Source organism: Danio rerio, chromosome 16, assembly GCF_049306965.1.
Source record: "Danio rerio strain Tuebingen ecotype United States chromosome 16, GRCz12tu, whole genome shotgun sequence".
In the NCBI taxonomy this organism is placed as follows: domain Eukaryota; kingdom Metazoa; phylum Chordata; class Actinopteri; order Cypriniformes; family Danionidae; genus Danio; species Danio rerio.
This window is the reverse complement of record NC_133191.1, coordinates 39,810,122-39,823,484: the sequence shown is the minus strand read 5'-3', so window position 1 is coordinate 39,823,484 and position 13,363 is coordinate 39,810,122. Positions and strand designations below refer to the sequence as shown.

Below are 13,363 nucleotides of genomic sequence, written 5' to 3'. Positions count from 1 at the left end.
TAAATTATTAAAAATAAACCTGCCAGACTTAATTTATGTCCTATTTTCATTATTCATTTATTTTCATTATTCGTTTATTATTATGTACTATAATTGAAACATAAAATGAGATCGTAATTATAATCAACAACGAAAATGTAAATAAAAACGTAAATTAAAAATATAAATGAACATGTCTAGTCTTAGTTCTATCAAAACAGCAAACACTACATCTCTCTATATTTAGACTAAAAGACTGCTTTATTTATTTATTTATTTATTTATTTATTTAAGACTAATTATTTGTACTGAATTTTTGTGCTTTCATTTTAGTTGTCTTTCATTTCTTCAATTCTATTTTCCAAAACGAATCCTCTTTGCACTTAATAAGTTTACAATAAACCAGGTAAACAAAATTTAAATGTAAGTTGAGGTGATCGCAAGTTCACAACTGTGAGGTGATGTGCTCTTCCGGCAGGATAATCTATATTATTTTGCTGTTTTTTATATGCGCACGTTTAAGATTTGAGATTATAACATTGCCATGATAGTCAAAGAAATCAAAACATTATTTTCACCCCAACGCAATTTAATCGGGCACTGAAGGCTAATAACTTAATTCTTATATTTGCTTTTTGACTTCTCACCATGTATCTTTTCTACAGCATAGTATAGTGTAAGAGCATGTCTATTACCAGAAAAACTAAATTAAAATTATATTTTAATTGAACACATCACATCACATACAGTAAGCTACGCCTACAGAACAGTCTGTTTAGCATTGTGAAAAGGCAAAGCTGAATATCTGTGGTTAAAGTGCCACCCAGCGGTCAAATGCTGCTGGCGCATCAAGTACCGCCGTCGCCGCGGTATGAATGGCGGCACAAGGAACACATTGAAGTAGTAACATCTGTATGTCCTTTTGGATGGTAAATATTTTAAGTGGTTTGATTTCTATTGAGTTTATTTTAGGTAACTATCAGAGGAGGGTAGAAACTTATTTGTACTCGTGTAGCTTGATGACTAGCATATACTGTATACACCAGAATGCATAAAGGGTTATAATAAGGGAGAAGATCATTGTATGGACACTGTCACAATATGTGGATGATTGAATTATCTACAACTTCACAGAGCTCTAGTTCAATTAAAAGACTTGACTGGAGACCATTGCTCCAAACAGTGAGATGATGACTGTTTTTAGTGTTGACTGGATAGAGAATAATTCTGTAAACAAGCACAGTTGAGAAACTATGATGAGTAGATGATTAGAGGTAGCATCAGGAGCAGATTATGAAGCAGGGATATTTATTACATCTGTGACAAGAGAAGTATTTCCTAAATTTTGAAATGCCTTCAGAAATAAGTTCATAATGGGTTTGCATTCATAAAGTAATCATGAAGTTAATGAGTGATAAATAAATAAAAACATCTAAAGGAGTATGAAAAATTATGAATAAAACAAAAGAGAGAATAATTGTATTATGCTCAGTTACCAGAAATGGCTGAAAGAGATGAAGATGATCCATCAAGACCAACCCTCAATGAAATATGTGAAAATAATAAACTTAATGGGATTAATGTGTTAACAAGTGCATTGGTGAGTGATGGCATGGAAACTGACAGAAACAAGCATCTAACACCGCATTGCATGAACTGCTATTGGGTCGACCCTTGAAAGAAACCTTGAAAGAAACCTTGCAAGAAACAGCATGACCCTTGCAAGAAACCACATGAAACTTTGCATAAAACCTGGCATATAATCTCACCTATAACCTTGCACATAACCTCTTGGAATGGTTTGCAAAGATGTCTAATGCAGTAGGGACTTTAATAAAGAAACAATTAATTGCCATGTGCATAGCGATATCTGTGCAGGAAACCAGAAAGGAGCCATGTGAGAGAGCAGAGATATAAGGTCCAATTGGTCCAGCTGATCGAGTCTATCTGTGGATGCTCTGGAGAGCTCAGGAGGAAAGGACCATATCTGGATGAGGGCAAATCCAACAGCTGCCAAAGTGGATGCCATTGATGAGGTACCAATGCCTCAAAGGAGCGAAAGGGAACAACTCCAGCAAGGGAAAGCTGACTGGAAACAGAGGAGCCTGAATATTCCAAAGCTCTAAACTACTAAGTGCCACGTGTGGAAGCAAGAGTTTATCAGAACAAAGAAAAGAGTGATTCTGATAATGTGCCTGAATACCACATACAGAAGTGCCACAAGTCAAGGGATGATGAATGCACAACTGCAGATTTCAGAACTCAGACTCTCAACCACACATCTCCATTAACAACTTTTCAAAGTCTAATGAAGATGCTGATAGCTTGGAATAAGAGAAACAAGGATGAGCAAAGATCAAGATCAACATTTGATGCTTTTTACGTTTGCATATTGATTTTGTTTGCATATTGCTTTCATGGTACCTATATATAATATCACTTCAGTATATTCTACATGAGTGTGAAAACTAGCAGCTAGCACTGAACCAACTGAATACTTATGCTTAAAACATTGTTGTCTTTGATGTGTTAAGAGAAAAACAGAGTACAGTCTTTTACTTCCTTCAAATCAAAAGTAAAAGGGAAGATGTTTGGCTGGACTTCTGTCAAAGTACAGTGGCATAATCTAGTCAATTGATAACAGCTATGTGGCTAATATCAGTCACTAGATAGAGGTAATTAAGAGAACTGGATTATGAAATTGCACTTTGGGGTTAAAAGACAATAATATTAAGACTAAAGTCTTAAGAGGAGGGATTGAAGAAGATTTTATTCTCTCTGTATGAAGTATTTTCTAAGTGTAAAGCAGTTAATTTTCTCTTCTCAAAATGTATGTAGTGTTTGCAGCAAACATGCCGGCCTGTGTTAAAAATACAGTGATATGTCTGTGTAAGATGAGTATGCCTGCACAGGAGCAACACTAGGAGAAGGCTGAGTGACTGATTGTGTAGAATAACTGAATATGTAAAGCACTGATTATTTATGTTAAATACTTGTATGAAGCTATATGTGTCAGAAGTTAGAATGAGTAACATATTATCAAGTTATTATCCTATCATGACAATGTATGTAAACACTTAGTTCCTTTGCATAAGTTGCATCTATACTTTACTGACATAGACCTGTAACATCTCTGTTGACATGAGCTAGTGGGCTGAGAGCCAAGAATAGCAGGACCCCTTAGACTAAAAACCTATTCAAAAATGGTCAAGAGTTAAAAAGAGACTTAGGGGTGTGTCAAATAATCCTGTATAAAAATTGTAACAAACACACTGAAACTTTAGAAGGTGTCCAGGAGAGACTTCAGAAAGCTCTGGGGTCTGCTCTGCTCTTTCTCGGCTTTATTATGGAGAATAAAGTCTATTTTCTGATATTCAAAACCTCTGGTCTGATAATTTGTAATTAATGAGAAGTCAATATTTACCACAACACATATTGATCTACAATTCAAGTGAAGTAGAATATTACCAATATGAAGTAACACCTGTTCTAAGGTCCTTTTCATTAGCTCCTCCTTCAGTCTGGTCCACACTTCATTTGTCACTTTTGACTTGAATCTGGGATGCAAGGCTGTGCCCTCTCATCCATCTGATATTCAAGACAAAAACACTGAGTCAATCACTGAATAATTCTAATGAAAACAAGAGCAAATTCAGCAGGATTACACTGCACCCCTGGTATCTTTTTGAGAGGTCATTCCAGATAGGGTCCTTGATGGTCTTTGTGAAGGAGGAGTCCTCTTTATTCACTGTGAAGTGGTGCTGGAGCTTATTTAAGATAGGCAGAATCTGACCCAAGTTTTGGCTCCTTTCAGCAGAGACGCAGAGGGTTGAAGTGTAAAGTATCTTTGTAATTTTGACAAACTCTTCTGCTTTTCTAAAATCCTCATCAGAAATTCTCTGCAGTCTGTAAAATATGATCAGATTCATTAGCTGGACTATAGATTCATGAGCAAAATCGTTTACACTGAAAATTGAATAAGCATTTAAAATGAGAACAGAGTTTTTACCTGTCCTTGTCCATTAATTTCTTAAGACGATGGTCCATGGAGGTGGCCTGGAAGGCAGGGAACTGCTCTAGGAATCGCTCCACCATGAGGAATAAGCTATTCCACCTTGTTTTCACATCAAGGATGACAGCATGTTCTGGAAGACCTAAAATGGGAAAGAGAAATTTATGTTTGTGTTGGTTATCAAAGTGGCTGTTTATTTGCAGAAATGTTTTACTGCATGATTTAGCAAAGGATTTTTATTAACTATTTGGCCAAAGAGTTTTGCACTAAGGTTCAACTATTCTGATTTCTACCTACCGAGAAGATGCTGCTTCTCTTTAAGGATAGGTTTAGCCAGGGTGGATCTTTTCAGCCACACCACCATTGCTCTGATCCTTCCTGCCCACTGTGAGACTGAGGTAATTGTGGAAAGCTTCTGAGCAGCAATATTGAGAGTGTGAGCAAAGCAGCCAATTTTTTTAATACTCATCTCTTTTTACTGCTACATCCATGTTTGCTGCATTGTCACAGCAACTACTCTATCCTTTATATTAAATTCATCAAGAATATCTCTTATCTCTTCTGCTAAAATGTCCCCTGTCTGGGATGTGTATACTGCCCTTGTATGTCTTTCATGGAACCCTCTCTGACAAAGTGAAGTGACACTGTCAGGTAGTGGTCCTGTGCAATGCTGATCCAGCCATCAGCAGTCACAGCCACATCTCTCACATCTTGCAACTCTTTCTTGATATTTTCTTTTTCAACTGCAGGTATGAGGGTATTTGAGAGCATGTCTCGGCTGGGGGACTGATATCTGGGGTTTAAAGTGCTTATCATCTCCCTATATTTGACATCATCAAACACAAAAAAGTAACATTAGCACTATTTTATCATTGTTGCTTACTATAAAAAGATTTAAAAATTATCTAGGTTAAGAGACTACCTACAAACACGGCCAACAGCCTTAATGGTAATAATATTACAACATCATTTACAGCTTACTGTTCTTAGCTCCACCATGAAGCCTCCACAGGAGAAAAAGGCAGCAAACTTTTAACAATAAAATTTGTAACGGCCCTGTGGCATTCATCTTTCCTTTCCTTGTTCATTTTTCTGCCAGTGCAATGGATTATCACTTGATGGTATCCTAATTCCAGGGTCAGCAGGAGCAGACTATAACATTAATGTGAAGAAAACTTGAAAGCTAAACTGTTAATGCAGCCAAGGATAAGGACATTTAAATAAGACAAGTTTAATGTGAGGTAAACTTTATCATTTACCGTTAACCTTAAAGCATTTTAGTATCAATTTAGCTAGGTATTTAAAGCCATCGGATCAGTACATAACGCTGCACAGCATACATTAGGTCCAAAAAAAGAATGAATACATTTTCCCCGCACAAACTTAGGCCCCGTTCACACTGTCAGGTCTTGATGCCCAATTCAGATTTTTTTGTCTGTCCGTTTACACGTTCTTTTAATTGTGACCCATATCGAATTCATGCGTTTACACTTGCCATACAACCTATGATGCATGCATAAAGGCGGGTCCTAGCATCTGTGCCACACTAGCCACGATGGAAGAAATTTTCTTTTTAGCTCTACAAAATACGTGGTGTAGTATAAGCAGCAAATGGTTCAGTCCAGATTTACCCCCACGCAGTTTATGTAATGGTACGGCCCTGATGTGTGTGTGTGTGTAAGATGTAGCCTGTGTGCGCACTGGTGTTAAAGGGAATAAAGTTGTTCTATGTGTAGCCCGCAGTGCGTGCATTGATAACGTTAATAGCGTAAAAATTACAACACGAATTTGCCCAACTTGAAAATGATTTTGAGGCGAAGGAGGTGGGGAAGGGCCTGCATCGCAGCTAGCGCTTATTGTTTATATGCTGTATGATGTCCTACACCACTGAGAGGAATTTGTGGTACGAGAGAGATCTCAGGTCTAGTGGGAGCAAATAATGGCGACTGACCACCGTCCTCCATGTTTCCTTTGTTGTTGTTGTTTTTTCCCACGTCGGAATATCCACACACGCTCTCTCTTCCACATTGCACCACATTGTCACAAGTTTAAGCAAAAAAAATCGGAATTGGGTCACATTTAACTGGTAGTGTAATCTGGGCCTTAGCTTTAACGGTACACAAGCAAGAAGTGCTAAAAACTGATTTTGTATGTCTGTTTGCCTTTCGGAGCCCCAACCATCGCGCAGTTATCCTCATCAGTCATGGAAGACGACGCTTGTGGTGGGCACGTTGTTGGAGGCCCTGAGTCAGGAAAATACTAAGAGGATGAAGATAATGACTGCGTCGGAGCAACTTTCTGCTCGTAAATTAATTCTGTGTACTGTCATGGGGACTCTGCAGATATCATAATGTCAAATTTAAGACCTTTTACGACCTTTTTAGGACCATTAAGTATTACATTTAAGACCTATATCGCAATATCAAAAACACGCGAGAGAAAATGTAAAAGCATTAAATTAGGGGTAAAACAAAGTTATTTAAATTGAACAGTGGTAAAGTCAGATTAAATGCACCGTTGAACTACAGAAAAAACAAACATCTTATGCAGATTTATACTTTCACCTGGCACCGCATCGCACAACTCACAAAACAGATTAAGGCTTTTATACTTGACACGTTCACCATTGAGATATTTTTTTTTAATGACAGGCGGCGCTCCAAAAAAACAGAAAGTAAAATCAGACGAATAAAAAGATAATCATTATCATTGAAGATGTTTTTGGGGGCCTCTTTTTTTGTTGTTTTAACAAACTTATCCCTCAGGTTTTTCCAAAGTTTTACAAAAACTTTCCTCCTTTCCGATGGCTGTTGCAATTTCTAGCCAATAATTATTGGTCATTCTGGCAAGCAGAAATGTAACCGTGATAGAAAATAGGTAATAATAGGTATAAATTAGGTATTTTAGGTATTATAGCTTACTGTACTATTCACTCTTTAAATAAATGCTACTATCAATCCCATTTTATCACTAAAATAAAGTGAACTAGTGTCTGCTGTAAAGTGTTTTGTAAAGTACTTCAATTACTCTGTTGTGGTAATTCTATAGTTGCTATTGTAACACAACTACAGTATGCTGAAGCTTCTTTGGAGAGCAAAAGCACGAAAGGAGTCTGACTGAGCGAGAGCAGATCATTCGCACGTGAGCAGCCAGTGTTTTGAGAGCTCGCAAGCAGTTTTGTCCATGAACAAAAGGAAACCGGCGCGCGAGCAGAGATTCGCTCTCTCGTATTACAGCACTTCTTACTTATAAAACTGCACTTGCGACGTTTGTCAGTGAAATCATGTTGCGTGCACTCAAAGCGAACTTCCGCAAACACAGCGATGATGTCACATTTGCCGCGCGCACTGGGTTTAATATCAGAAAGCTGATTGGCTATTGAAAGTTGACCTTTTTGTAGTTGTAATGCAAATTACAATTGGACTAGTGAAATAAAGAACTACAACACCCCAAAAACCTAGCAATAACAACAAAAATAAAGACCTGTGCAAAAATATTTAAGACCTAGAACAGCAAATTTAAGACTTTTTAAAGCCATAAATTTCGATTTTTTTATTTTAAGACTTTAACACTTTTTAAGACCCCGCGGGGACCCTGTGTCAGGTGTTTTATCATATTTGACGTGTTGCCAGTCTTGGTCGCGATAACTTTACAGATATTGCATCGTGCGCTGTTGCCGTCAATCTTTGCATAATGTAGCCATACTTTTGATTACTTAAACATCCTTTGCATTAAATGTATGCTATGCTCTAAAGTGTAGTAGTGTACGCATTACAGCCTCACATTTGACAAGCTCTGAGTGAGTGCGCGTGACCGTCGTAAACTACTGATTTTCAAGACAGCCTCGCTGCAGTCAATCACCAGCATTTGACCCGGTCACGTTAAGGATGGCTCAGATTTTCTAGCTCACTGACGTTGACAAGATTATACCCTTGAGTATCGAAATTTGGTACCGAACGCAAAAGAATTTTTCGATACTCGATAGTAGCAAGACGATTCGGTCGATACCCAGCCCTAATTGCAAGGTATTCACACACAAAGTAGGCCTACCTGAAACTTTGAATTAGAAAAAGCTTAATAATACATTGGACAGATCATCAACACACTGATTTCTCCTCTTTGTGCTGCTCAGTTTTTGAAAGTGTCCGATTGAGTTTCTTCTTCTGAGGGGAATACTTTAAGTGCTGCCAATAGTTAGTAAAGCCTGGCTTATTGTGGTCAAAGTAGTTGATTATATTAATAAAAGTGAAACTGACAGGAGCAGTATGGATTGTCATTCACTGAACTTGTCATTAACTAAACATGATGTAGCCTAATATAGGCTATTCTGAAACTGTGAATATTTTGCTGTCATTTTAATTATATTAAGACTTTATTCAACAGACCACTTTGTGTTTTGGCGCTGAAGCATATAAGTGGACCTTGTTTTAAACTTTCTCCGTCTCACTCAAAAAAGGAAACATAAGCTGGACCACAACATATATCAATGTCATAATGAATGCTCAAATAATGTAGCCTATAGTTTATAGCAAGCATCATGTTTAGTTAGATTGTGTGTTTGTCATATACAGTCAGCCTATAGGTCTGTTATTTTTACTAAAGAAGATTTACAGATGTTACTACTTCAATGTGTTCCTTGTGCCGCCATTCATACCGCGGCGATGGCGTTACTTGATGCGCCAGCAGCATTTGACCGCTGGGTGGCACTTTAACCACAGATATTCAGCTTTGCCTTTTCACAATGCTAAACAGACTGTTCTGTAGGCGTAGCTTACTGTGTGTGATGTGATGTGTTCAATTAAAATATAATTTTAATTGAGTTTTTCTGGTAATAGACATGCTCTTACACTATACTATGCTGTAGAAAAGATACATGGTGAGAAGTCAAAAAGCAAATATAAGAATTAAGTTATTAGCCTTCAGTGCCCGATTAAATTGCGTTGGGGTGAAAATAATGTTTTGATTTCTTTGACTATCATGGCAATGTTATTATCTCAAATCCTAAACATGCACATATGAAAAACAGCAAAATAATATAGATTATCCTGCCGGTAGAGCACATCACCTCACAGTTGTGAACATGCGATCACCTCAACTTACATTTAAAATTTGTTTACCTGGTTTATTGTAAACTTTTTAAGTGCAAAGAGGATTCGTTTTGGAAAATACAATTGAAGAAATGAAAGACAACTAAAGTGAAAGCACAAACATTCAGTATAAATAAGTAGTCTTAAATAAATAAATAAATAAATATATATATAAATAAATAAATAAAGCAGTCTTTTAGTCTAAATATAGAGAGATGAAGTTTGCTATTTTGATAGGACTAAGACAAGATATTTTCATTTATGTTTTTAATTTACGTTTTTATTTACATTTTCGTTGTTGATTATATTTTACTATCTCATTTTATGTTTCAGTACATAATAATAAACGAATAATGAAAATAAATAAATAATGAAAATAGGACATAAATTAAGTCTGGCAGGTTTATTTTTAATAATTTAGTTTCAGTTCCGTTTTTTTGTTTCAAAACGTCAATGTTCTGCTTTAAAGTATAACTGTTTTGTTTTGTTTTTTTACTTAATGGCTCAGTAAGTTTTGTATTTTAATTTCATATTCAGTCACCTTGCATATGTGTGTGAAATATAATGCCGCATAACCGCGGAAAAAGAAGAAAAGGCTGTCAGTTAAAGCTAATCAAAATTAGCTATATTAAAATACAGCATTTATGTTAATACAGGCAGAGTGTGAACAAACTCAAGGCTAAGATATGCGCTTGCTTTTTAATGCATTTAAAATATAAATAAATGTTTTTTTTTTTTCTTTTTTTGTATGGTAAAGGACAATGCACATTATGTTATTGATGTAAACTTAGGCTAAAACTTACCATTGATAAACGTGACCTACCTCAAGCAGATCACTTAAAGTGTAATAAAAATAATGTTGCCGCAGGACATAAACGAAGTCCCGCAAGTTTATTTTTAATAATTTAGTTTCAGTACTATTAATTTTTTTTTCTCAAAACATCAATAGCACCTTCAATAATCTAAACATTAAAGATGGACCGCAAGATGTGTTGAGTGGCTATATGTGGTGAAGAACGATGGCAAAGCTAAGTGTGATTATTGTAATAAACTAATAAGTTATAAAGCAGAGAGTCCCGACCAACAGGACTAAGCATATGCGGTTGGCTCATTCTTCACGAATATAGAATTAAAATAATGGCGCGTTAGGTTCATTGTGCATCCCGCAGGTGAAACCAACAAGGGTTGTGCATTTTAGTTTAACTTTTTTGAGCGTTATAAGCAGCTCGGTGTTAGTTTTTAATTTAATATATATTGAGCCGAAACTAAGCAGCGCATTCTCTCCGCCTCCTCGTTTATAACCAGCGGGACACGCCACTGAAGCAGGAGAGACACTCCGTCGTTCATAATCTTAGCTGATGTGTCGGAGTCGAAAGAATATATCAAAGAGGAATGTTCTTTTAACAGTCCCGATATGTTTAATCTTTTTTCCCCTGTCATTTCTCTTCAGCAAATTATATTTTTAAAGCTGCTTGATTCTTTTAAAACCGAAAGCAGAGCCCGTCAATTGGTGTTTTTTTCATAAGATACTCCTTTATTAATGTTTTATTTTATGAGTGTCTTTAATGTGCTTTTTAATAGTTTTATTTTATTCAAAGCAGCACCTAAAAGCGAATTTATCCTCAAATCGTGGCATGACAGCGATGTCATGTCGCATATATTGCCTTTTTTTCTGATCTTTTTGCATAAAGGTTTTAATCAAAAGACAGGTAATTTAATTACTTTCGATGTGCTAAAATATTTGTTAAATAAATGTTATTTTAAAAAAGGCATATGCAATGTGCTCTGACAGGTAAAATCAGATTCTTTCTCTCTTTTAAGTTCAAAGCAAATTTGAATGCCAAAGGATTTTAGATGCATATTCAAGACTATATGTAGTATATTAACATCAACAAATTAATAAAATAAGTAGCAAATGAGAAATAAATGACAGACAAGTTGGTAAAAACAGACATTATCTCTAAAAGTTATCAGAATTGCAAGATTAAAACAGCTGAATATAGGCCTAAAATAAATCTAGAAAGCTTGCGCACTGATATTTATTCTTTTTTTTTTCCGAATAACGAACAATTTCAACCGCGGGGAGATACCGACAGCTTGATTTGCAGTATTTTCTAACATGTTAGAAGCGGGCAGCGGACATCAGCCAGCCGTAGAGACGGGCCGGCACAAAAAAAACATGGCTGCCGGTGGGGAAGCGGCTGTGCCCTCAGCAGCTGATTGAGACGGAGCTGCATATCCTAACTAAGTGCACTAAATACTCCGAGACAGGCACGTGCACATAGGGCTCAACCTGTGCAGTGCACATGCCCTTTTTAGTGCCCTTCCAAAATGATCAAAAGTGCCCCCGCGACACGGCACACCCTCGGTCCCGCTCTTCAAAAAATTTATCCTGCACATGCCACGGGCCTGCTCCGAGATCCAGGAGAAATTCTACCCGATAATCCAACACATACAAAACAATTTGAGTCCCTGTCGAACAGAACCCATCTTACTGGGGGAGTGTGTGTGCTGCTGTGTGTTCAACCACCCGCTCCTGTCTCCAACACACAAGCTGGAACTCTTTATGTGGACCTACTTTTAATAATAGGCTACTATTATTACCTTTATACTGTTTTATGTTATCAAAAATCTATTTTTATTTTTATTATTATATTTTTATTTTTTTATTCTATTTTTATTTTTATTAATCATTTTTTTTATTATGTTATTTTCATATTTGTTTGCACTACTGCCCTTTTTGCACTGTCTTGTTTGTGAGACGCGACGCTGCACTGCTTTGGCAAAACGAATGTACAGTTACTTGTCATACCAATAAAGCACCTCAAATGTGAAAATGTGAAAATAGCCTAGGCAACAAATAACAAATAGTAGTCTAATAATAACAAAAAAGGCCCTTTTCATTTTCATACAATAGGCCTATGTGTGGGTTTTGACAATATGTGTTTAATTAAGCTATAAAGATTTGCCTATCAGATGAAATGCATAGTAAAATATGAAATAAATGTCTCTTTTGCTGAATATTTAATTAATCTATATATTTAATATTTAAAAAATCAACTCCTTTTTGCCCAGAGAAAGAGGCGCGCGGCACTAGCGGACATGGGGCGCTTTCCCAAAAAAAGACGTAGGCTACAGTAACTTGCGGCTGAACTATGCACAGTTTGGGAAAAAAAAGGATATAGTGATGCATGTTTCCCAAAACCCCTAGTTTCTCTGTCGCAGATCCATCATTTGAATCACAATATAAGTAAAACGCACAAAATGATAAAGCACACCATCATCACGAGGGCAATTAAATAAAGACAACCTAAACATATTTTTAATTGTTTATTTATGTAATGTGAGTTTTTATAACTTTGTTCTTTAAATTATTTCAATATAACTTAGGCTATTCTATCGTGATGACACCATAAAAGGCCTTCAATGCACTGATATAGGTAATAGGGATAAAATAAAAAGCCGATTTCACTATTGACCCTGTTTTTATTCATTGACGGCTTCCCAACGCCGCAATTCTGTTGCGCGAAAAAAAGCTGCTGCAAATAAGCAAATTTATGACAATACACATTTAATAGTTTCATGAAAGTAGTAGCTGGTGTGCTTCATCTGCGTGATTCTGATTTGACATTCTTCCGCTAAACTTGCTCTGTGTTGAGGTGTAAATGGGCTATGCTCTTTGCTATTGAGGCTAACACATCAAGGTGTAAATGAGCTATAGTTCTCTTTGCAACTTTCAATTTTGAGGTGGGGGAAGTGGGAAGAGGCAATTCAAATGTACCATCTCTAAAAATAAAAAGGCCGCTTACGCGGCATTTGTGTTTAAAGATTATTACCTTATTTTTATTTTATTATTATTAATTTATTCATTCATTCGTTCGTTCATTTTCTTTTCGGTTTAGTCCCTTTATTAGTCTGTGATCGCCACAGCGGAATGAACCGTCAACTTATCCAGCATATATTTTACGCAGTGGATGGCAGGAGGGCCAGCTGGGGCTTCGGAACGGAGTGAAAGGAAAGGCGGAATTTGCCCCGAGTCTGGGAAAGATGGCTTGCCTTATTACACTAGTTTTTCTATCGCACACATGCGCCAAAATAAAAAAATAAATAATAAAGGGAAAGAAAACATCTAGCCTTGAGGTCTTTTTGCTTATAATCGCCCTTATGTTTCCGTTTTAAATGTAAGGCTGTTGCATAAAATAATACAATTTTAATTTATAAGTTACTTTGCTGCGTCCCCCTTGATGTTTCAATAACGCATAATAATCTACACACCATATTAAAG

General features: G+C 36.4%; 2 protein-coding genes across 8 annotated transcripts in view; one reads left to right on the top strand and one right to left on the bottom strand.

The window, feature by feature from the left end:
* LOC141378276 (serine/threonine-protein kinase pim-2-like) overlaps positions 1–13,363 on the top strand; it is a 53,061-nt gene that overhangs the window by 20,146 nt on the left and 19,552 nt on the right. The window lies entirely within an intron of this gene.
* Positions 1–13,363, bottom strand: part of LOC141378278 (uncharacterized) — a 44,012-nt gene that overhangs the window by 22,642 nt on the left and 8,007 nt on the right. For 2 of the 7 annotated variants that reach the window (XR_012392384.1, XM_073926436.1), the window contains exons 4-8: positions 4,973–5,143; positions 4,289–4,811; positions 3,989–4,133; positions 3,652–3,885; positions 3,464–3,567 (exon numbers count right to left, since the gene is read on the bottom strand). Coding sequence is in view for 2 of the 7 variants with exons in the window: in XM_073926436.1 (XP_073782537.1) it covers positions 3,513–3,567; positions 3,652–3,885; positions 3,989–4,133; positions 4,289–4,460 (606 nt within the window). In the remaining 5 variants the exon portion in view is untranslated. Of the gene's footprint in view, positions 1–3,447; positions 3,886–3,988; positions 4,134–4,288; positions 4,812–4,965; positions 5,964–13,363 lie in introns of those variants that run through there. The other 5 variants (XR_012392381.1, XR_012392383.1, XR_012392385.1 and 2 more) reach the window with 4 other exon arrangements.